Source organism: Poromitra crassiceps (assembly GCF_964638095.1).
Source record: "Poromitra crassiceps genome assembly, chromosome: 3".
Taxonomy (NCBI): domain Eukaryota; kingdom Metazoa; phylum Chordata; class Actinopteri; order Beryciformes; family Melamphaidae; genus Poromitra; species Poromitra crassiceps.
In genome coordinates, this window is record NC_139625.1 from 32,845,464 (window position 1) to 32,870,774 (window position 25,311).

Below are 25,311 nucleotides of genomic sequence, written 5' to 3' on the forward strand. Positions count from 1 at the left end.
TTACAGTGGTTCCCCTATTGGCTTGTTAAAGGGGGTCTTCTTGCTCTCCTATTGCTGGAGGGAGGAGTTAAAGCATTGATTGATTTGCACAGAGAGCTGACACAGTGCATCACACGGTGCGGAGGAGGAAAGCCCATCGTAACCTAATAACGTCCTCCCCACAGTAAACGGCGATAAGTGCGTTATGCAACAGCAGTGGGTGACTATTGTATGAGAATCAGCAGGGTACTGCCAGACTGCTAGTTATGGAAAACCACAATCCTGTGGTCTGTCCCCATATTGTCTACCAACACAATAGGAGCAGCCCTGAATGTAGAAAGTCCCCTCCCCACACACTCTTTTTTGGTACTAAAGGTATCTAAGGACCGAGCACTCGCCTCAGCTCCACAGAAGTGTGTATTAAACCTTATCAGTAAAGTACTTCCAATCCCTGTTCAATGAGAGCTTTCAGAGACTTTCCTCTTGACATTTTCATCATCACTATTAGAAAAGAGTCTTAGGGACTTATTCTTTACTTGCTGAGCAGTTGTTAGGTGTTTCCCCCCAGAATTTGTAATGTTATTGTTGAATGCTCTGTTGGTTATAAATGTGTATGATTTGAACTAGCCTGCTTGCAGTATAGTTACCCTAGGTATGTTACCATATATTTGGGTAAAAAATATTGAAAGTATCTCAAATATAGCAAAAATTTACCCATTACCCTTCTCAACAATACAACAGTTACCTGTGACTGTTGTAGAATACTTTAATTCTTGCAGATATACAGTATATTGTGGTGTATAATTACAGTACAAAAATGTGTATGTCTAATTGTTCTCGTTGTATTTTCCCCAGACGCTGATGACTCTGGATGCGTGTTACTGAACACATCAAGAAAGGTAAGTCTAAGTCTCTCTGAATGATCTGTAACATAATATTACTGATGTCATCCACTTGAATGAAAAAATGGTGATGATTGGCAGTCAAGGAACTGAAGTCAAGTCAAGTTTATTTATATAGCCCTAATTCACAGGCAAGTCTCAAGGGGCTTCACAGAGTTCATCTACTAGCTAGATCAGGGATGGGCAACTTTGATGATAGAGAGGCCCACACAAAAAAATCCTCGCTACCAGAGGGCCAGATTGTGACCGTGCACTTCCACCAGTAGCCTACAGTAACACCATCACTCCCAATTATAGCTACTAATTTGATGAAAAGGACTGGTACATTTATATTTTTCATATTAAAATTGAGTAATTCTTCCATTTAGATGACACCAGAAACTTTGCTCTAGCTTTGAAACAGCCCGCTACATCAATTTGATGGGGTACATCACCCAAATATGTGATATTAATCAGATTAGTAATGTTGCATGTGCAATGTGCATCCTGGATATAGTTTGTTACAATAGCGTTAGCTCAAATGCTAACATTCAACAGTATGTGGATGGACAATGCTAATGCCATTAGCGCCATGTTCTGGGTTGTACAGTAAAATAAAAACACAAATTTTGGTGGTCTAACCTAACCTAACCTAACCTAACCAAAAACTTCCGCCTTGTAAAAAAAAAAAGAGAGAAAAAAAGAAGAAAAGGAAATTGACCCAGGGGGCACACTGAGTGAGGTCGGGGGCCGCATGTGGCCCGCGAGCCGCCAGTTGCCCACCCCTGAGCTAGATCTTGTAACTAAACACAATCAATAAACAGAAACTGAACAACTTATATAATACAAGCATGCCAGGAGAGGGAGAAGAGAAAGAATGCAAGAAAAACAGAGTAGACAAGAGCAGATTTTACGAGGCAAACAATCGACCTAATCTACAACATAACCTACTCTACTGGCAGCCCTCAGCCTTGACCTTAACAACTTATATGAAACAAGCAACACAAGGCAAACAATCTAGCTAAGTGGTTCACAAACTTTTCTTTTCAATGACCCTTAAATTGACACAAAGTGCGAAAATAAATTATTCCCCTTTTGAAGACATTGCTGAAGATCAGTGCAGCCATTTCAAGTTCAGTTCAAATCTTATTTGCTCCATAAGGGAATTGTGGTTAGCTGGCAAGGTTTAAAATACACATCTCAAATCCCTGTAGTATCCATCATACCAACAAGCCCCAATTGGGAAGTGCCAGTTCAGTTGACTAGGTTAATACAGTCAGCGGGAATACAGTTCCTCATCATCATCATCGTTTGTTTACAATTTGCTTTCTGAACTAGTAGGTAGTCAAGCCACCAGTATCATTATGCTCCATTAGCTTATTGGTGTTTAAATCAGTAGCTCGTTTAGAGATGATTGATGGGAAGGGATAGCCTAAATCGGTGCTCACTTTACAACCCACACTCACACATTTACTGTAGCCTGTAATATTTAGATTAGGTGGTCACTGAATGTAACATTTAAATTAGCCGTCACCATGTGTGGGTTAGCACATTGTTCTTTTGTCATCTGAATTGGGCTTCTGTATCAATGCTCACCCGGGATTATTGCACGGATTATTTGATGGAAATGTGTGTATTGGTAAAATGCATGTCAAGGGTTTCATTACAAACTGCATTTCACTGATTATTACACCTTTAACCAGAGCGGAGGAACTAATGTCCTCTAGAGAGAGAGTGGCGTCAGCAGAGGACCAAAATGCATGACTCATTAGCCAATGAACAGCCAGGAAAGTGTCTCACGCTACTTTTGAATGCTAAAATAAAGCTGATAATGTACAATTTGATTCAAGAAAAAAAAACTTTCAAAGTACAACACAAACTGTCCATTTTGCTGCAACTCGACAGTGCTGCTTAATCCAGGACCTTACTTCCTGGAACTCTTGAGAGTAAAAAACTGGTCCATTGGTGTTCTGTCCTTGTTAAGTGTTGGCCCTATGAATGTATACTCAGCTATACAGACAGCTACTGTAAACACTCTCCCAATCAAGCTCCAACCAAGAAGACCCATGTTATGTGTTGAATTTGGCAGTTTAATCAGGAGTAAGTGTAAAACTGTGAACAAAAGAACAGGGGGGTATACAAATGAAAATGTTGCATCACTATGCAAGATCACACAAAACTTGGCTTAAGTGCTAGATGACATTTTGCATCACCACATATTACAAAAAACATAATAAGCTTTGTTACAGTATATGGTAAATACAGTGTAAGTCTGTAAATCTAATGACCATTTCTTTAAATGTCACTTATCAAACCATCTGATTTTACTGTAAAACAAACAATAAAGTCAACAATAGCTGATGTAGATAAAGCACGGTTAGCTAAAACCCCATTCACAACCATTTTTAACTTAGACAAGGCATTATTAACTAAACATGCAAAACACCATACATTTTCAAATAAATAATCTTGCATCTATGTCACTTTTATGTTAATAAACAATGCAACTTAGGGTGTATTCACACCTATCTCGTTTGGAGCAGTTGTTCCGAAACGGAGAGCATTTTCCCCCTTGGTGCGGTTCGTTTGGGGGAGTGTGAACACAGCAATCGCACTCGGATGCGGGACAAAACAAGCGGACCGAGATCGCCAAGAAAGGGTGGTCTCGGTCCGCTTCCAAACGAACTCTGGTGCGGTTCGTTTGTGGTGAGAACGTGAGCCGACCTCGATCCGCCACAACAGCAGTAAACGGTGCGCATTTTTGGATAAACCAGCTGCCCTAGTCAGCTGCGCTGTGCGTAATGGCCTGAAGAACGAACATTTTTATCGTTTAAAAACAACATCTTTCAGATCCTGTTTTGGCGACTTGTGACTTGCATCGATAAACTTTGGGGGATTTTTGGATCATCACATCAGCAGTTTGAACTCAATCAACTTACCTCGGACCATGGGAAGCAACGTTAATGTGTTGAATCTCTACGGATTTTGCGTGCGGTGTGCTGCGCAGCACACCGCCCTCTCTCTCTCTCTCTCTCGCTCTCTCTGGTCTCCATTCAATAAATGAAAACAAATTGTGGTAATCAGAGCCAGCCTTCTTTGTGATAAGATTGTCTGGTTCAATCAGACAATCAGACTGATTGCATGTCTTCCTCGAAATGTCCGTTATTATTAAATTATTTATTAATATTTTATTCCTGACAGGACAGGTGTTCATATAGCCTATGTCTCGGCTAATCCTCATCTCCGTGATAGTAGCCTAATAGCAGAATTTGCGAGGGTCTTTGATCTTCTATCTCCAAATTCCCAATAGCCTAAATAGGCTAAATAAATACATAGGCTTACATAGGCTACATAGCATACATTAATAAATAAATAAAGAACTTTCTCCCTCTCTCTCTCTCCCGATCCCTCCCTCTTTCTTTCTTTCTTTCTTTCTCTCTCTCTCTCTCTCTCTCCTCGCACGGCGGACGCCCGACATAGCCTAAAATGTAGGTCTAACAAAACGCATTTTTATAATCATATAGGAAAATCTCTGGGAATTATTTTGTCCATCCCGAGAGGCTATTAGCCTATCAGAGTCTCTGCTGGCCAATCCAGGAAGTTTGACAATACTATTTGGACCGTTTCATTTGTGGCTGTGTGAACACAAACGAACCAAGGCACAAATGCAACAATTGTATCAATTAAGTACCTGAATCGGAACAAAGCAAACGACCTACAGGTGTGAATACACCCTTACAGATGATTCCATGGATGAACTACGAAGAAGAGGGTGGCATTAGTGTTGTAGCCAGCAGTGAAGTGTGGCTCCCTCAGGCAAGATTTTGAGAGAAAAAAAACACTTTCTGTTTCCTGATAAACACTTTCTGTTTCCGGAGGCGGGCTTAAGAAGTTAAGAGAAACTACCCAAAACAACCAGCAGAGGGTGACAAAAGGAATACAAAACAGATCTGGCTCCAGCACACTCCCCACCTGGCATCTTTAGCATGTCAAACTTAAAATTAAGCTACATTAGATTGTTTACACCTCTTATAAAGTTACTTGACTGAGTCCTTTTGTAACAGAAGGATGACTTCAGAGACTGCCCTGAAGAACAGTTTTGGCACATCGTCTTTGATAATCTTCACTTCAACCTTTCTGACCTTTCCATCGTCACTAGGAAAAGTTCTTGTAATCACTCCCGTGGGCCAGTCATGTCTCTTTACTAGGTTGTCTTTAAGCAGGACAAGATCACCGTCCAGCAGATTTGGCCTTTCCGACCTCCATTTCCGTCAAGTGCCGTCCTTGATGGCAGACTTGCTCATGGTAGTGTCTGATGAGCAGGGAGGTGACATGGGCCGTTTCTCAATAAGCATTCTTGTGTGTTCTTGCGTTCTTGAATCCCTGTGAAACGTCATCAGTCGCAGCCCAAGTACTGTTCCAATACAAAGTTCACATTTCGCCAAGAACGCTTAAAATTCCCGGATGTGTTCTCGACACGCCCACTTTACCGAGGATGCTCTGGTTGGTGACTTGTGTCAACTTGGCAAGGCAGATATCCCAGCATGCATTTCGGCATAAGCAGAGGCAGAACGCAGCAGAGAAGACGCCATAAGCTCCGGAAAGCTTTTTACAATTTAAAGTTTTATTTCATCACTAAATTAATTTCTGATGACTTTTGATGCCTACAAGCAGGGTAGTAGGTTTCAATAAGTGCCACTTTACGAACATTTATGGCGAAAAATGGCAAAAAGTTCCAGAGCACAATTGGCTGCATCTACATCAGCTGAGCTTTTTATTTGTGTAGTACTGCAGGCGGCCTCTGCGCTGGTATTGCGCAATACCCTCAAGAACGTATCGTCTCAAACTGCCAACAGCGTCATGTGTGCTTGTGACCTAGCAAGTTCATTCTTCCAAGAACGACTAGCAAGAACGTTCTCCCCAAGAACCCAAGAACAAGAATGCATTCTTGGTATTGAGAAACGGCCATGGTGTCTGCCAGGAATGATGATTGTCTGACTTTCTTCAGGTGTGAGCTGCGCCTTCTTCAGCCGTCCCCCGACATGTAGAAGACATGTCAATGAAAGGGCAGAGTTTGCTGGGACAGGTTCTCCCTTTTGGATGCATTGGATTTTCTCTGAGTAGATATGCCTTTGCACAGCAAGAATGATTCTGACCTTTGCACAATCTCGCTGCTCTGGACTGAGAGGCTGCTTGCAGATGTGCCAACCATGGCAAGGGCCTCCTTTTGCTGCTTGGGTGAAAGAACGAGCGATATGCGAGAGCCGGGCAACAGCTCTGGGGAGCGACTTCCAACTTGAAAAACGCTCAAAGCGTGCAGTGCCGAGCTGATGTGACAAATGTGTGGCACATGTTACTACCTCTGGACCAGGGGCGTAGACAGAAATTCAATTATGGGTGGGCCTGGATAAAATTGGGTGGGCCTGGATAAAATTGGTGGGGCAATTGCATGATGATTTTTTTTTTCCTAGATGTCATGAAGTCGTCATGCATTAGATTCTGGAGATGATGTGCCCGGCGTTTTTAAGCTACACAACCATTAGCTAGCAAGGCAGCAGCAAGTTTGCCTCTAGAAAACAACCAATTTAAAAAAAGAAAAAAAAAATTGGGTGGGCCAGGGCAAGAAGTGGGTGGGCCTGTGCCTACCCAGGCCCATCCGTAGAAACACCCCTGCTCTGGACGTAACTCCACATCTGACCCGGGTTCAACTAGATTGAACGTTTCCTGTTGCAAGTGACCCTGTTGCTTGTTCACAAGGAAGGCTGGTCCAGTTAACCATGAGGAAAGCGCGAGCTGGCTGGCTGGGATGGCTCTCGTTGCATGGTCGGCTGGGTTCACATCAGTGGGAACATAGTTCCTTTGTTGGTTGAACGTCTGATTCATGGCACTCTATTTTGGACGTAAACGTAGAATCGTCGAGAGTCGTTGCATATATAGCCAAGGACAACCTTGCTATTACTGCATTACTGGATTACTGCACTATCGGACTTTTTAATAATATAATTTTTATTGGCACTTTTTATCCGATGTTGTTTTTATGCTTTTATCTATTTTTAAGATAACACTGGTTTTAACCTCTGTGTGCACTTTATTCCTCTCTTCTAATGTGTCTTGTCATTTTAATCTGTGTTTTATATGTTTTTTTTTATCAGACTGTATGAGCTGCTTGGACACCCGAATTTCCCCAAGGCGATCAATAAAGTATCTATCTATCTATCTATCTATCTATCTATCTATCTATCTATCTATCTATCTATCTATCTATCTATCTATCTGTGAAACGCTTGATGTCATCAACATCTATATCCAGCTCTGCAGATAAGATACAGCCTCTGCCACCTTAACTGCTAGAACAGCTGCACAGAGCTCAAGCCTTGGGATGGTGATGTCAGGCTTGGGAGCCAGCTTTGACTTGCCCAACAGAAATCCAAATTCGCTATGTCCTGCACTGTCTGAGGCCATTTACACCTGGCGCTAACATGCATTTTCTGTGATCAGATTGCAATCAGATTGTGTTTTATCACTGAAATGCCAGGTGTAAACACCCCCAAAACGTATTGAAGAAGGATTGCAATCTGATCAGCCAAACCACCTCCGGAGGTGGTCAGGGATGCATTGTGTACACATTGAACACAATTGTAAATGCAGCTGAGAGGAAATGGAGAAAATCACATCACCCTAAAGATCTCTCTTCCTACCACCTTATCCACTCCAACTTCACCTCTACTGTCTCCAAAGCAAAAACCTCCTTCTTCATCTCTGAAATCCAGGCCTCTGCGTCCAACCCCAGTAAACTGTTTAACACCTTCTCCACCCTGCTCAACCCCCCCTCCCCTCCCCCTCCCTCCTCCCTCTCTTCTGATGATTTTGTAACCTTTACTAAAAAGGTGGATGACATCAGCTCCTCCTTCCATCCTCCAGGTACCCTCAATAACACTCCCAACTCCAATCCTGCTTCTCTGCCCCCCATCCCCAGATTTACTTCCTTCTCTCCCCTCTCTCCTGATGAAGTACTTAAACTTGTCAGCTCTAACCGAGCCACTTGCTGTCCCCTCAATCCTATCCCTTCCTCTCTCCTCCAAACCATCTCACCTGACATATCTCCCTTCCTCACTACCTTCATAAACTCCTCTGTGTCCTCAGGTCTTGTTCCCCCTGCTCTAAAGACTGCTAGAGTCAAGCCTCTGCTTAAGAAACCCTCCCTTGACCCTACTGCTATTCAGAACTACAGACCTGTCTCTCTTCTCTCATTCCTTTCCAAAACCCTCGAACGTGCAGCGTCCCACCAACTTTCTCTCTATCTCTCCCAGAATGACCTCCTGGACCCTCTGCAGTCTGGTTTCAAGGCTTCTCACTCCACTGAGACAGCTCTTCTTGCAGTCACAGAGGCCCTTCACACTGCTAAGGCCTCATCCCTCTTGTCTGTCCTTGTCCTCCTTGACCTGTCTGCTGCTTTCGATACAGTCAACCACCAAATCCTTCTCTCCACTCTGTCTGACCTCGGCATCTCAGGTTCTGCACACTCTTGGTTTGCTTCCTATCTCTCTAACCGCTCATATCGGGTCTTATGGAGAGGGTCCCTCTCCAGATCCTGCCCTCTTATCACCGGTGTCCCCCAGGGCTCAGTCCTGGGGCCCTTGCTTTTCCTTCTCTATATCAGATCCCTTGGCCATGTGATCTCATCTCATGGCTTTTCTTATCACTGCTATGCTGATGACACCCAGCTTTTCCTTTCCCTCCCCCCCTCCGACACCCAAATCGAGGCTCGCATCTCTGCATGCCTCAAAGACATCGGTGACTGGATGTCTGCCCACCACCTCAAGCTCAATCTTGGTAAGACAGAGCTACTCTTCCAGATCTCAGATCGCAGATCTCTCCATCTCCATTGACAATACCACTGTGCTTCCCTTCCAAACAGCTAAGAACCTTGGGGTGATCCTTGACAACCACCTGTCTTGCTCAGCCAACATTGCTGCGACAGCACGCTCCTGTAGGTTCTCCCTCTACAACATCCGCAAAATCCATCCCTTTCTCACGAGGGAAGCGACTCAACTCCTGGTCCAGTCACTTATCATCTCCCGCCTGGACTACTGCAACATGCTCCTGGCCGGCTTACCTGCCGCTGACATCCGACCGCTTCAGCTCATTCAGAACGCTGCAGCCCATCTGGTATTTAACCAACCCAAATTCTCTCATGTCACTCCCCTCTTCTGGGACCTTCACTGGTTGTGTTACCATTACACATTATTTAGATTTACCTTTATATCTATTTCGGCTCATTTGGTTGCTATTTAGTAGCGAAATGGAGTAGCACAATGCATGCTGGGACATTTCACAGGCAGTGAACTTACAACTTCTTTTTCCTATGGGACGTGTGTTGTGTCTGTCTGAGCGAGGGAGTCAGAGAGAGACAGAGAAGGGTGACAGAGGAGAGGCAGAAGAGCGCTCCTCGCAACTGGTGCACTGAATAGGCCTGGTTTCAGAGAGAGACAGAGAAGGGTGACAGGGGAGAGGCAGAGGAGCACCCCGCTCAACTGGCGCACTGAATAGGCCTGGTTTTCAAAAGCGCAAAGCGCTAAATTTACACCAGGTGGGAAGATATCATTAGGCCGGCATTTAAGGCCGAAACGCCCATTCTCGCCCATTCAGGGAGTGCGCCACGCCCATTCAGCGTAAAGCGCATTTACCAGCCTAAAGCCATGTTGATATCTTCCCGAGACAGGCGCAAGGCACGTTTTTTAGCGCCGAAGGCCCGTTTTAGCGCCGAAGGCCCGTTTTAGCGCCGAAGGCCTGTGGGAGAATAGGGGCCAAAGTCTCAATTCTGACCTTGAAAAAGGTGTTTTTTCCGACTTTCTAAGTACTGTAAAATCACATAGCTGCATAACCACAGAGCATGACTGACATATTTGTGTACACTACACCCCTGGGTATAGACTGTCATGAAATGGGCCATTTTCACGCTGCCATTTTGGAGAAATTGATAGTCAAAATCTCTATTCTGACCTTGAAAAATGTGTTTTTTCCGACTTCTAAGTACTGTAAAATCACATAGCTGCATAACCACAGACCATGACTGACATATTTGTGTACACTACACGCCTGGGTATAGACTCTCATGAAATGGGCCATTTTCACGCCACCATTTTGGAGATAATGATAATCAAATTCTCAATTCTGACCTTGAAAAAGGTGTTTTTTCCGACATTCTAAGTACTGTAAAATCACATAGCTGCATAACCACAGAGCAGGACTGACATATTTGTGTACACTACACCCCTGGGTATAGACTCTCATGAAATGGGCCATTTTCGCGCTGCCATTTTGGAGAAATTGATAGTCAAAGTCTCAATTCTGACCTTGAAAAAGGTGTTTTTTCCGACATTCTAAGTACTGTAAAATCACATAGCTGCATAATGACAGACCAAGACTGACATATTTGTGTACACTACACCCCTGGGTATAGACTGTCATGAAATGGGCCATTTTCACGCTGCTATTTTGGAGAAATTGATAGTCAAAGTCTTAATTCTGACCTTGAAAAATGTGTTTTTTCCGACATTCTAAGTACTGTAAAATCACATAGCTGCATAACCACAGACCATGACTGACATATTTGTGTACACTACACCCCTGGGTATAGACTGTCATGAAATGGGCCATTTTCACACTGCCATTTTGGAGAAATTGATAGTCAAAATCTCTATTCTGACTAGGGATGTTCATCAATTATCGAAAATCGATAATCGATCGTTAAGGATTGGAATCGATCCTGTGGCATTTGGATCGATTTTTTAATTATAATTTTTTTTTTTTTTTTTTTTTTTTTTTTTTTTCCGACTAGGTTTGGGTGGAATTCGTTCCTCCTCGCCCCCACTCCATTGCACAGCCGACTAATGTGAGGTGGAGCTTCATATAGTCTCTAGTTTTCTGGCTGGGCACGGGCCTTTGTGCCAACAAAACTGTTTTAAACATGGGAAATTCACACCGGCAAGCGCCGGGGACAGCAGTGTTGAAGAGGAGACACATTGAAATAAAGAGTTCATTGAGGAGAACACGTTGTCTTTCGTATTTTCTGCCATAGGTATTCATTTTGTAAAAAAAATAAAAAATAAAAAATAAAAAATAAAAATTGAAAATATTGAAAATTTTCTAAGTATTAATAAAATCGATGATCGATAATTGATCGTTAATTTTCACCGATTATCGATTTTGGAAAATTTTCAAAATGAACATCCCTAATTCTGACCTTGAAAAAGGTGTTTTTTCCGACTTCTAAGTACTGTAAAATCACATAGCTGCATAACCACAGACCATGACTGACATATTTGTGTACACTACACCCCTGGGTATTAGGGATGGGCATCGAATTTCGAATTTTCGAATAATCGTTGTTATTATCAAGGTCAACTTTTATTATTGAAATTCGAACAAAAAAAAAAAAAAAAAAAAAAGTTTTTTTTTTTTTTTTGAGTGAAATGTTGCATTGTCGCCCCTGATCCACAGTAGAAGCTTTTTATATTAATTAATAAAGCCGTAGACTTAGAATCAGGGGAGACAATGCAACATTTCACTCACAAAAAAAAACAAAAAAAAAAAATATTTTTAATTTTTTTTACATTTTTATTTTTATTTTCGAATTTCGAATTAAATTCGAATTTGGCCAGCCAATTTCGAATAGTGTTTTTGCTAGAAATGCCCATCCCTACTGGGTATAGACTGTCATGAAATGGGCCATTTTCACGCTGCCATTTTGGAGAAATTGATAGTCAAAGTCTCAATTCTGACCTTGAAAAAGGTGTTTTTTCCGACTTTCTAAGTACTGTAAAATCACATAGCTGCATAATGACAGACCAAGACTGACATATTTGTGTACACTACACCCCTGGGTATAGACTGTCATGAAATGGGCCATTTTCACGCTGCTATTTTGGAGAAATTGATAGTCAAAGTCTTAATTCTGACCTTGAAAAATGTGTTTTTTCCGACATTCTAAGTACTGTAAAATCACATAGCTGCATAACCACAGACCATGACTGACATATTTGTGTACACTACACCCCTGGGTATAGACTGTCATGAAATGGGCCATTTTCACACTGCCATTTTGGAGAAATTGATAGTCAAAATCTCTATTCTGACCTTGAAAAAGGTGTTTTTTCCGACTTCTAAGTACTGTAAAATCACATAGCTGCATAACCACAGAGCATGACTGACATATTTGTGTACACTACACCCCTGGGTATAGACTGTCATGAAATGGGCCATTTTCACGCTGCCATTTTGGAGAAATTGATAGTCAAAGTCTCAATTCTGACCTTGAAAAAGGTGTTTTTTCCGACTTTCTAAGTACTGTTAAATCACATAGCTGCATAACCACAGAGCAGGACTGACATATTTGTGTATACTACACCCCTGGGTATAGAGTGTCATGAAATGGGCTATTTTCACGTTAGGGGTGATGGATGGCTCATCCGCTGGTATCTTATGGACCTTTTGCATGGGATCCCATGCACCTTATGCAGCTGATAGCGCCATGTTGCAATGTTGATGTATGTTGGGGTTTTTCTTTCCTTTTTTTCCCGGTGTCTGAGCCTGTTTGTGTTGTTTGTATATTGTTCTCTAAAAATTGAAAATAAAATATATATAAAAAAAGATGTTGACAACTTACAGCTTCCAATAGGGCTGGGCGATATGGAGAAAATCAAATATCACAATATTTTTGACCAAATATATTCATATAGATATTGCGACAATATTGTAGGGATGAATAGTGGTGCTTTCACATATTTACACAATGAGATTTCTGATAAATAATCATTATTAATGTGAATAATGGATATAATGACCAAGCGGGTAAAGGCAAATAATAGAACAGCTAGAAAAGCCTGGTAAGTTCAGAAAATTACATTACTTTACTGTAATGCAGCCTTTAACACCAGGAAAAAACAACACGTATGCCATATCACGATATTATGATATCCAAAATCTAAGATGATATCTAGTCTCATCACAATATCAATATAATATCGAGCTATTTATTTGTCCAGCCCTAGTTTCCATTATGCATAGTGACACATATAGTACAAGGATCACCAGATCTCGAACACATATAACTAGGAATAAATGTCCCACCAATATCAGATGAATCACAGACACAGTTCACACTTCAACTGAATCAGTTGACCTGAAGGTAAACTGACCCAAACGCTGGCAGAAAAACAACCATATCAGAATCAAAAATATTTATAAAGAACTAGACAAATAGCTCCCTGGTCTCTAGCCCTGCTCTTTCTGCTGGGCTGTTTGTTGTTTTTGTTTTTAAAAGGACAGTGGGGGATCCTCTCGCCTTTAGTGTTTTTGCCGTTGTGATCAATGAAAGCCAGCGGGGGGCATGGATCAGGCTGTGGTGGTCCGTCTATCCATTCCTCCATCTGTCAAATGTGAAAGCTCAGGTGATATCTCAGACACTGCTGGTCCCATTTTGACAAAAGTTGCAGGAATTATGCATTTTGGCACAGTGTTCTGTTGTTTACACACACAAAAAACACCACTAATTGGCCTGATGGGGATCATAAAATATCAAAATTTCTAAATTTGAAAAGCCCTAAGTCCTCCACCACAAGCCCAATTGACACAGCACTTTCTAGCATTCTTTGCAAATCATACTGATTCACGTAATGACAGTTCTAGAAAAGGAGGCATTTTAAGTGGAGGGGCACGTTGGCACAGTGGTAAGTTCTGTCACCTCACAGCTAGATGGTCCTCTGTTCGATTCCCACCTGGGACGCTATGAGCGCTGAAGGAGTGCGTGCCCGTCCGCATGTCCTCGAGTGTCCACCACCCGGGTGGGGTCGTCAAAAGGGCCTTTCTGTCTGGAGTTTGCATGTTGTCTCCGTGCCCCCCTATATTTTTCTGTATGCGGCCCACAGCCAAAAAAGTTTGGCCACCCCTGGCCTATGTCCATTGTCCAACAGTTTTTCTCAATTAATTTGCCTCTTTGCGATGTGATAAAAGAAAGTTTCTCAGTGAGTTATAGTTGATTGCTTCACTGAATTATCTGCTAATACCCAATTTTAGCAGCAGAATTTGATGTCCTGGCGTGGCAAGGCTGTGCATAATGACATATCCAAAAGGAATTTTACTTTGCACTGTGCTGCGCAGCACGGAGATTATGGTGCGCTCCATCGTATTTAGCGCATAAGAGGTGCTTTTAAAAGCTCTTAGCGCAAAGTAATTGCGCGCTGCTGACAATAGGATAACGCCATCTATCCCACATTTTTGCACTGAAGTGCCTGGTTTGGCATGTGGCACACCTATGTCCAGTACAATTATAACAGGCTTGCGCTTTGTGCACGCCCCCAATTGCGCGCAACGTTAAATGCTAAATTACCGCTTTTGCAAAGATAGGGCCCAGAGTACGTTAGGGGAGAAAACTCTGACAGGATTCATCCTGACGACAGAACTTAACTCCTCCTCCAACATTTCTTCCACAGTATGTGAAGCTGATGAACTTTGAGGAGGAGATTCGGGCACACCGAGACCTGGATGGCTTCCTGGCGAGGGCGAGCATCCTGCTGGATGAGACGGCGGCATCCCTGGACGACGTGCTGAAGAGGATGCTGCACCACGTGGGCCAGGACAGCCACGCCTCCGAGCCCAGCTGCAACTTCGAGGAGGTGATGAGCATGCTGTTCACTGACGCTGGAGCTCAGGAGGTCAACGGTGAGCAGGGACCCTGTCGCAAACACGCATGTGGAAAAAATGCATAGAAATATAGATGCTTTTAACTTGACAACATAACCATTCTAAACTGCCCCTAGCTTACTTCCTGTTGCAGTGTTTGCTAATGCAATAGCTGACAGGAAATAAGCTACGTTTCAAACTGTTCCCTAGGAACACAATTCTGTGAAAACTGTCTATAAAATCACAGACACACTCGTACAAGACCTGTAACATCTGACTAGGGCTGCAACTAACAATTATTCCCTCGACTAATCGATTAGTCGTTAGTTATATAATATTAGTCTATAAAATGTCACAAAATGGTGAAAAATGTCGGTCACTTTTTCCCCAAAGAAAAAAGATGACATCCTCAAATGTCTTTTGTGCTCGCCCACAGTCCACAACCCAAAGATAATCAGTTTACTGTCATAGAAGACTAAAGAAACCAGCATTCACATTTAAAAAGCTGGAATGCGAGAGTTTTTGTATTTTTTTACTCTTAAAAATTAGTCTAAACGATTCATCGGTTACACAAATATTTGCAGATAAATTTTCTGTCGATCGACTAACCGATTAATTGACTAATCATTGCAGCTCTATATCTAACCAAACCTAAGATCTGATCTGCATGTGTCAACCTCTACCTAGTCTCAACACCAGACCCATGAGAGTTCTTACGTTGATCTCTCTGGGTCTGGGACACTGCTTGCTCCAAACTGATGTCAGAATCCTGTCCACTGATCGTTGGGTTCGGAATCCTGAACCCACCAGTCAGTAATGACTGGTGCACACACCCAACCTGACTCTGTTGACGTTTGAAAATGAACCACTCTCTCATTGGTGCTACAACCTGTCAGTCATTCAATTGTTCCCCCCTACAAACAGCAGCGGGGGCTGCAAAGTGGCACAGGGTCTATTATTTAGTCTGCGGAGCACAGCGATTCAATTTAATATTTGAGTGTGGGGAGAGACTAACACCTTGAAAACCAGCCTTATCCTATGCTGAAGAGCAGAAATTGTCAACACTTGAGAATGGTTGAAGGAGCTTGAAGACAATGTCTGAGCCCAGGCTCTCTCTTTGCCCATGGCCTTTTGAGTGGATGCAGTGTAAAGAAGATACGTGCAGACATCAGACGTTTCCAAGGAGAAAACTTTCAAAATAAATCTCCTATTACACCTAAGATATGTGCAGACATCAGACGTTTCCAAGGAGAAAACTACCAAAGTAGATCTCCTCTTACGCGTAAGCCGACATATGCTGAGTGCAGCGCCGATGTAGGGGTTGCAGGTTCTGGTTCTCTAGCATAATGGTGGAAATCCAACTTTATACCCATACATACACGTGGACAAATATGTACATGTGAACACACACAAACAAACCAAACTCTGGTAAGATGACAAAGTTTTTTCAGCTGTGTGTGTGTGTGTGTGTGTGTGTGTGTGTGTGTGTGTGTGTGTGTGTGTGTGTGTGTGTGTGTGCGCATGCGTGTGCGCGTGCGCGTGCTCGTGTGTGTGTGCGCATGTGTGTGTGTGCCCACATGTGTGTTGGTGTGTGTGTGTGTGTGTGTGTGTGTGTGTGTGTGTGTGGGTGTGTGTTGGTTGGTGTGTGTGCGTGTGTGTGTGCATGTGTGTGTGTGTGTGTGTGTGTGTGTGTGTGTGTGTGTGTGTGTGTGTGTGTGCGTGTGTGTGTGTGTGACAGACACACAGATCCTCCCTGTTAGACTTTCAACTGTTAATGAAAATGTTAAGCATAGCTCACACACTTCAGATACTTAAAATGTAGTTTTCCCTGTCTGGTGCCCTTTCATGGGCTTACGGATCCTTGTCACATCAGTCCGGTCCCCTCAGCTCAGCACAGCCTCTGTGTTAAGACGTATCTCCCCAGCCCACTATTACACTGTTATGCCCGCTTACATAACAGTATATAGCCATTGTTGAAGTCCCACTGCCTCCTGCAAGCTGGCTCAACTAACACCTCCCCAAAATATACAGTATATACCGGTATGTTTACAAAAAATCTGGTTTTGCTTTCCTTTCAGTATACTGTATGTTATGGATTGGTCTAATTCACCAGCTGGTCAAATGGCATTCAAGAAAGAATTGATAATTCCATGCAGATGCAGAGTAAACAAATGAGGGGGGACAATATCCACCACTGTAACATTTGGAGGGAGTGACTGTAACATATGAGAGAGTTTTGCGGGCTGCCTCTGCTAGGGCTGAGCAATTAACCGAAAATGTATCAAAACCCACGTTTAGAACCTCTACAGGGCTCACGACTAACTTTTCTGGTGCAACCACGTTTTTCAGTTGGTCGCACAGCACATGATTTGGTCGCACCATTTTTTGTGAGGGGGAGGGGTATTCTTGTATTGTCTTATATTGTAAATAGGCTAATAAAAGATCCCATTATCTGGATGGCTGGAGAATTATCTAATGCACTCTATTTTAAATGCCGCATTTGTCAAACAAATAACTAGCCTATATCCATAGTACTAAATCAAGTACTTTGTGTCAAAGATAACAGCACTTGAATAAAAAAACAACAGACATTACTTTATTTAAATGGGTAGTGCAGCATCATTGTGGCGTTGTCTAACCCTATGATGAGCTGTTCCTGATACACATCCAGGCATAGGGAGCACTGGCTGAAGAGCCTGTATGTATCAGTGCAATTGTACTTGTATTTGTCTTGTGTCTCTTTTTATGTATTTTCTATGGACCTGAGTCCATCAATAAAGCTTGCTTGATTGATTGATTCACCAATATTACTCACAAAATATAACAAATAATATGATGCGTTATTATTTATTAAACTAGCATTATATAGGAATTAAAAACACCTACCACTGCCGATATTAACATTAATTAAGAGAAAGTGAAAAAAATATCTTCAGTGCCTACTGCCCAGGTGGGGTATCTCGTCGTAAGGGTCTTTCTCTCTGTGTGGAGTTTGCATGTTCTCCCCGTGCTCCTCCAGGGGGTTCCTCCGTATATAACCCCCCCACTAAAAACATGCAAAAGATCAGATCGTCATCGTCATCCGACCAGTGACGACAACATCCGAAGTTGGTCCCCGGGCGCTGTACGAGAAAGCGACCACTGCTCCTGGCCTGCCCCCCGGAGGAAAGGACATGCCTGGATGGGTTAAATGCAGAGGACACTTTTCACCGGCCACCGTCAGCATGAGTGTGTTGTGGCCGCATGCATGTATTGTGGTGTTCGTGTGACAATAAAAGACGGGCTTGTCCCGTTACGAGAGTTTTTTTTTTTTTTTTTTTTTTTTTTTTACGAGAGTTTTTAAATAATGGAAGACAGACTTTGCCTGCAGCCCCACATCACTATCCACCTGCTGCTCTGAAACTGAATTTGTGAACGACAGCTCAGATGTGCTTTGCTCTGACCATTTCTGGTAAGTAACTCCCGTGTAAGTGATGTTTGTGTAGATGGGCCATTGTATTTAATCCATCAGTATTCTACCATATGTGACCTGTATGCAGAATATATATTATGTGGGGAGACATTTATTTTTATTTTTTAATCTAATATGATGTCTGTAGTTCTTTATAGATAATAGCCTATTAATTTTGCTCTCAAAGTGCACCAGATTGAAGCATTTTACTTTAAAATGGACAACATTTTCTAACCGGGTGGGGGCACAGCCCACCTGGACCCCCCCACGCCGCGATAAAATTACTGTGGTATTTCTCAAATCCTGGCTATGGCCATGGAGGTGGGTGGTGTTCTGTTACCCTGGGCTGTGCTGGTGGATGGTGACGGTTAGTCAGAGGTGGGTGGTGTCCTGTTACCCTGTCTGTGCTGGTGGATGGTGACGGTTAGTCAGAGGTGGGTGGTGTTGTCCTGTTACCCTGGCTGTGCTGGTGGATGGATGGTGACAGTTAGTCAGAGGTGGGTGGTGTTGTTGTCCTGTTACCCTGGCTGTGCTGGTGGATGGTGACGGTTAGTCAGAGGTGGGTGGTGTTGTCCTGTTACCCTGGCTGTGCTGGTGGATGGATGGTGACGGTTAGTCAGAGGTGGGTGGTGTTGTTGTCCTGTTACCCTGGCTGTGCTGGTGGATGGTGACGGTCGGTTAGTCAGAGGTGGGTGGTGTTGTCCTGTTACCCTGGCTGTGCTGGTGGATGGTGATGGTTACTGAGAGGTGGGTGGTCTGTGAAGCTCGCCCTGACAGATCCGTGAAGTGATAATTGACTTTTGTCATCGATCACTCACTTAGCTTTTCAAATGGCTCTGTGAGACTCTCAAGCTGTGGTGGCAGCTGCTACTTGACTGTTTCTTTCCCAGAATGCCCCAAAATGAGGCTAGAGAGGAGGGCTCTGTCTGTGTGGCTGCCATCTTAACAACGGGGCTCCCTGTGCAGGTCCGGGTAGCCTGGAACTGTTGTCAAAGTGAGTTTGAGCATTGCTAGGGCTTGTGCAAAAAAGCCTCGAAAACTAGAAGAAAATATTGTTTATTCCAGTGATTATTATTTGTTGTGAAGACAAAGAATGTACAGCTTTAGATTCACAGTTGACAGCTATATTGCCACCACAAAACCACAATCTGCATATATCATCCAAGTTTGGCATTTTGAAATGGAAAATGTGCAGGAACCCTGTCACAACAGAATACCGTGTCTTGCTGAATTTACATTTCATTCCAAAATGAGATGTCCGTCACACATACGCTGGCAAAATGACTGCTGCTGACATGAAAGTCAAACTAAAACAATAATCAAGTAATCACTAGACAACAATGAGTGCTGAAGATCAACTGTAATAATTGCAACAACTGAATATTTTGAAAATTATGCAATAAATAAATAAATAGAAAGTCTTCAGATTTACAGGTTGAAGCAGATGTGTAAATGTGCTTCAATATTTATCTAATTATCTTTAGAGATGGCTGTATCCATATATACAGAAATAAGTACAGACTGTGCAGATGTGTAAAATGCACAGCTGGATATACAGTAATGAGTCTGGGCAGTCTGAGTGTACAAAGATTTCAATAAAATAAAAAAGATTAGGGATAGGGATCGAGACCCGGTATCGATAGGACTGAGGAGATGGTGTTCAACCGGCTCCAAATTTCCCAAAACCCGAAAATCAATAAGTAAGTAAGTAAGTAAGTAAGTAAGTAAGTAAGTAAAACTTTATTTATATAGCACCATTCTCAGCACGGGTGCACAGAGTGCTTCACAGTGGTTTTTAAAGCAAATATAAAATACAGAACATAGTACATAAAAACACAACAAGCAAAACAAAAAACTTTTGAGATCAGAAATCAACAGTTCAATTTACAAAAGTCCAAATGCCTGTCTGAAAATGTGGGTTTTCAGCTGCCCCTTGAAGATCTCCACAGAAGCAGAGGCTCTTAAGTCCTGGGGGAGCTCATTCCAGAGCCTTGGGGCCACCATCTCAAAGGCTTGTTCCCCCTTTGTCTTCAGCCTGGTTCGGGGCACCACCAGGATACCCTGATCAGAGGACCTCAGGGACCGGCTGGTCCTATAGGGGTGGATAAGTTCGTAAATGTAGGCAGGGGCTCGACCATGGACAGGTCTGTAAGTAAACACTAGGACCTTGAACTGGATCCTGAACTGGACAGGAAGCCAGTGCAGGGAGGCTAGGATTGGTGTGATGTGACAAGATTTCTTGATGTCCTCGAGTGCCCACCGCCCGGGTGGGGTCATCAAAAGGGCCTTTCTGTGTGGAGTTTGCATGTTCTCCCCGTGCCTCCTGGGGGTTTCCTTCATATAGGAACCCCTCACCAAAACATGCAATATCCTGGTGGTGCCTCCTCTGGTCGTTAGGGGCGCCCGTTCGGAGGGAGGGGAACTCGTTGGAATAGCGTGAACCTCCCACGTGCTATGTCCTACCGGTGAAGCTCCCCCTGTCAGGTGAAAAGAAGCTGGCTACTGCCCATGTCTCGGAGGAAGCATGGAGCCAGTTTCCGATCTCCCCAGATCGGCAGAGGGTGGAGCAGCAACCAGGATAAATAAATTAAAATTAGCACTAATGGGGGATAAAAAATCTGGGGAAAAATATATATATATATAAAAAAAAGGGCCTTACCCAAGGGCACCTCAGTGGGGGTAATGAAGGAGGGGCAAGCGCTGCTTTTTCACTTTCGTCACCCAGATTTATCCTGCCGGTCCCGGGGATTGAACCAACAATCTTCCTGTCACAAGCTCACTTCTCTAATCTTTTTGCCACCGCTGCCCTTTGCAGGACAATCATCTGACCTCCTCCACCCAAGGTATGCATGGTGCGTACCGTGCACCCCAACTTTAATCCCAAAATCCCAAAATATTAGAATATTATATGTTTATCTCCTGATTCAATACTATATATATCTATATGTATCGTGTGTTAGGATGATGTCATCTTTCCTACTGTGATGTCATAGTTCACTCACTGATGATGTCATAACACAAGGTGATGTCATATTCGGGACCTATAAAGGTTCGGTTCTGCAGGTCCTCTGCAGTTGTTCATAAACTAAACTAACCTCGCGTCAACACTCTGCAACCGTTCCCAACTTCGAACCTTGCAGACCCAGCTATCAAGTTCCACAGCGTTCCTACTCATCGAGACTTCAGTTTACCAAGTGTGTCTTGGCCATCAACTATCCACGACTAGATCCACATGTCTTACACCAAGCCTGACAGTATGAACAACTCAGAAATGGATTTAGCGGGTACATTTCCGCCAATCAAGGAGGAGGCTCCCGAGATGCCAGTTTTCCCGCCGGCCGCTTCAGCTGACCCACCATGCGGTCACCTGAAGTGGCCAACACAGAAGACCCTGAGGCGCCAGTTTCCCCGCCGGCCGCTTCAGCTGACCCACCATGCGGTCAGCTGAAGTGGCCAACACAGAAGACCCTGAGGTGCCAGTTTCCCCGCCGGCCGCTTCAGCTGACCCACCATGCGGTCACCTGAAGTGGCCAACACAGAAGACCCTGAGGCGCCAGTTTCCCCGCCGGCCGCTTCAGCTGACCCACCACGCGGTCAGCTGAAGTGGTCAACACAGAAGACCCTGAGGCGCCAGTTTCCCCACCGGCCGCTTCAGCTGACCCACCATGCGGTCAGCTGAAGTGGCCAACACATTGATCCTTTTGATGGTCTCCAGCCTCCCATGTTTGGATCGTGCCCCGGGGGATGGCCGACTCCAGAGGATCCACTGGAGTCTGCAGAGTTTCTGTTCTCCAGATGTCATCCTTGATGGTCTCATTGGACGCGTCCGTAGAGGGGAGGGTACTGTTAGGATGATGTCATCTTTCCTACTGTGATGTCATAGTTCACTCACTGATGATGTCATAACACAAGGTGATGTCATATTCGGGACCTATAAAGGTTCGGTTCTGGAGGTCCTCTGCAGTTGTTCATAAACTAAACTAACCTCGCGTCAACACTCTGCAACCGTTCCCAACTTCGAACTTTGCAGACCCAGCTATCAAGTTCCACAGCGTTCCTACTCATCAAGACTTCAGTTTACCAAGTGTGTCTTGGCCATCAACTATCCGTGACTAGATCCACATGTCTTACACCAAGCCTGACATTGTGCAATTCTACAAGCACTGCGGTTCGTTCGTTAGTACAATTTACACTATTGCGATTTTCTTTTCTTTTTTCCTTTTTCTTTTTTGGGAGATACTGAAATTCAAACCATAAATAAAAAAATATATACTAGGGCAATACTTCATCTTAGTCTCATGTGTTGATCAGAGTTGTGATTAAATGGTTTGGTGGGCCCAGGAAGATTTTCAAATTTCAAAGTGACCATTCTTAAGTTTGGGACCCCCTGCACTAGACCATAGGAAAAAGTTGAGTACACACTTCTAGAGACTATATGAGTCATCCTTCCAAAAAAAATGCACGTCACATGTCAGTCAGTCAGTCTTTCTGAGATTGATTTCAGCAGCAGGTTGACAGGCAGGTAATGGCACAGGTAATTGTCCAAACAAACTGAAGTACGGTAATGGCACACATCCAGCAACCTTCAAGGAAGGTGCAGGACCAAACAAAGCAGCAAACAATGAAAACAGACTGAGGTCCACACACACTGTAGCTCCCTTTTACTTCATTTAATAGGCATCCACAGACATGACGTTTCGAGCTGAGGTAATGGCCCACCCATTACAATAGCTGTCAACCAATCACCCCCATCAACAACAACAAAAGCAGTTGATTGGCCGAAACTGTGAAACAATAGCCATTGAAACATAATGTTATGAATATAACCCCGGTTTTATGAATAATAAGAGTGAGGCAACTCACTAATGGGACAAAATCCTCTGACTGGGCCCCAGGCAGAAGCACTATTTTCTCTACACCAAATCCCTTTATTTGGAGTCTGAGGAATACATTTCTCCCTCCACCGCTAGGGGCAGTGCCTTTATAAAGGGTGGGGGGTGGCGAGCTTGCGTTCATTCTTGATGAGCATTCTTCTCGCCCACCCTGGCAAGAAGGGTTGCCTGGTGAGTTGCCTCACTCTTATTATTCATACCCTGGGTTATATTCATAACTTTAAGTTTTATTTCTAATTATTCATGAGGCAACTCACTAATTGGATATGGGAGCTCCTGTATGGCAGACAGCTCATCGCTCGACCCAAAGGTCAACAGGATGGAAAATTGCCATGAGCTAAGTGGGCTGCGGACGGTGTTTTGTTGTGACTAGTGGAGCTAGCCATAGCGTCAGGTGAAATCCGGCTCAATGACAGTGACGGGACACTTTCCAAAAGTGGTGACTGGCCCATTACTATCGCTGAAATTAACCACGGCTGAGGCTGGTGACTCAGTCATGTGACGGTACATGGCTACTTTCGTCGAGGGATAGTTTTCTCTATTTGGCTGAGAGAGGTGTCGGCTCTGTCACTACCTAACGATCAATACAGTCAAAATATCCACTGTGAACAATTCAGCTATAGCTAGCAACAGGACTGATGAGCTCCTTCTGGGCGAGAAGAATCCAAAGAATGAACGCAAGCTCGCTCCGCTGCCCTTTATAAAAGCAGGGCACTGCCCCTAGCGGCGGAGGGAGAGATGTATTCCTCCGACTGCAAATAGTGTTGAGAAAATAGTGCTTCTGTCTGGGGCCCAGATAGTCTGACTAGGAGGAAGCAGCATGTAGCTCTCTCATTGGTGCCGACCATTTCAGTCGGTGCCGGATGGAAATCCCATTCCGATCCCTGCAAGCTCTGCATTGGCTCCAACCCGCTCTGACTGCTGTATACGTGTCGAATCTGCCGAGCTCAAATGCCTGCGCCGCTGCCTTTGAAACAATAACAACAGCAGCGCTAGTCGCTAGCTCGTTGCTACACGCTGAAAACGATTGATGAGGATTATGCAATGAAGCAGCCTGCATGGTACTTTCGGTGGATGGCTGTAAAGAGCCTTTTTCCCCTCAAGTCCACAATAGAAAGCCTCCCCAGCCAGACTCTCCTCGCCCCTTTGCTGGGAGAGTCTGGTAAGCGAGACTAGGGCCCAGAGGATCTGGTCCCATTAGTGAGTTCAGTTGCCTCACAAACCTCACAAATGCAGCGACCACTATGTGAATTTCCCGAAATGCATGATGGTAGGAGTAGCCCACCCTACTCTGCCTCTGCTGCCCTGTATTTCAAAATGTACACCCCCCCCCCACACACACACTGCCCCTTTTAGCCAATTGGCATGAAGACAAACATGCACCTTCACACACACACACGCACACACACAAACACGCACTTGACCATGCCAAATTTCAGCCTCCTAGAGTGAAAACTGTGCCCACTAAATGGTGTGAACTAGTCTGACTGCCTGGAAGAAGGCTGTGGGTCTAAGCTCTGCCATTTGCTCTGACCGGCTCTGACCATTTCAGTCAGAGCGGAAAGGGATTTCCCTTTTGCTCCCTGCATGTCGCTCTCAAATGCCTCCGCCGCTGTGAAACAACAACGCGTTACAAAGTAACGCGTTACTGTAATCACATTACTTTCGTCGGTAACGAGTAGTGTAAGGCACTACTGTACCTAAGTGCAGTAATCACATTACAGTTACTAATCAAACGCTTACCTCGTTACATGCGTACTAGCAAGATAAGTATAGAGAGAAAAGATCTCCGTTTTAATAGCAGATCTTGTGTCCCATCAGACAGGTCATTTAACTGCACAGCAGAATCACTCATGGTGCCAACATTTCAACTTTGTATTAGCATGCAGAACAACACTATTAGTCGACACATAGCTTATCAGATAACTAACATCATGCATATAGAACAAAAAATCATTTTAACCTCCAAAACACATTGACAAACAAACAATTGACACAAAAACACAGTACCCCCAGGGCATGCTGGGAACTCCGCCCACTTTCCTCTTCCATGGGTTAAATTTCCCAGAAGGCTTTGCATAACTTTTTACACTCCGTTTTACAATTAAATCAGGCTAAAGAGTGTTAGATATAAATAATATGTATTTTAACACAACATGCAATTCTGGAATATCTGAATATTGGACAAAATTTTATTAAATTAAATGTAAACGTAAACCATAAGAGAAACCCACATGCAGCGCTGGGGTCTGTAAATACCCCTTGTAAATACAACATGTTCTAGGGAAGTGGGTGCACTGCGGTGTGTTCCGTAATAGTCTGCCAGCAATCTGCCAAAAAGCGCCGTCTTCTACAACAAGTTTTTGTTGCGCGGAAGGACAAGAATGTGACACTGCAAACGTTCCCCTGGACAGAAGCAGCTAGC

General features: G+C 43.8%; 1 protein-coding gene across 2 annotated transcripts in view; it reads left to right on the forward strand.

Annotated features, from left to right (window-relative positions):
• Nucleotides 1-25,311, forward strand: part of slc4a11 (solute carrier family 4 member 11) — a 170,123-nt gene that overhangs the window by 69,115 nt on the left and 75,697 nt on the right. For both annotated transcript variants that reach the window (XM_083634026.1, XM_083634027.1), the window contains exons 4-5: nucleotides 835-878; nucleotides 14,354-14,582. In XM_083634026.1, the coding sequence (XP_083490152.1) occupies nucleotides 835-878; nucleotides 14,354-14,582 (273 nt within the window). The remainder of the gene's footprint in view (nucleotides 1-834; nucleotides 879-14,353; nucleotides 14,583-25,311) is intronic.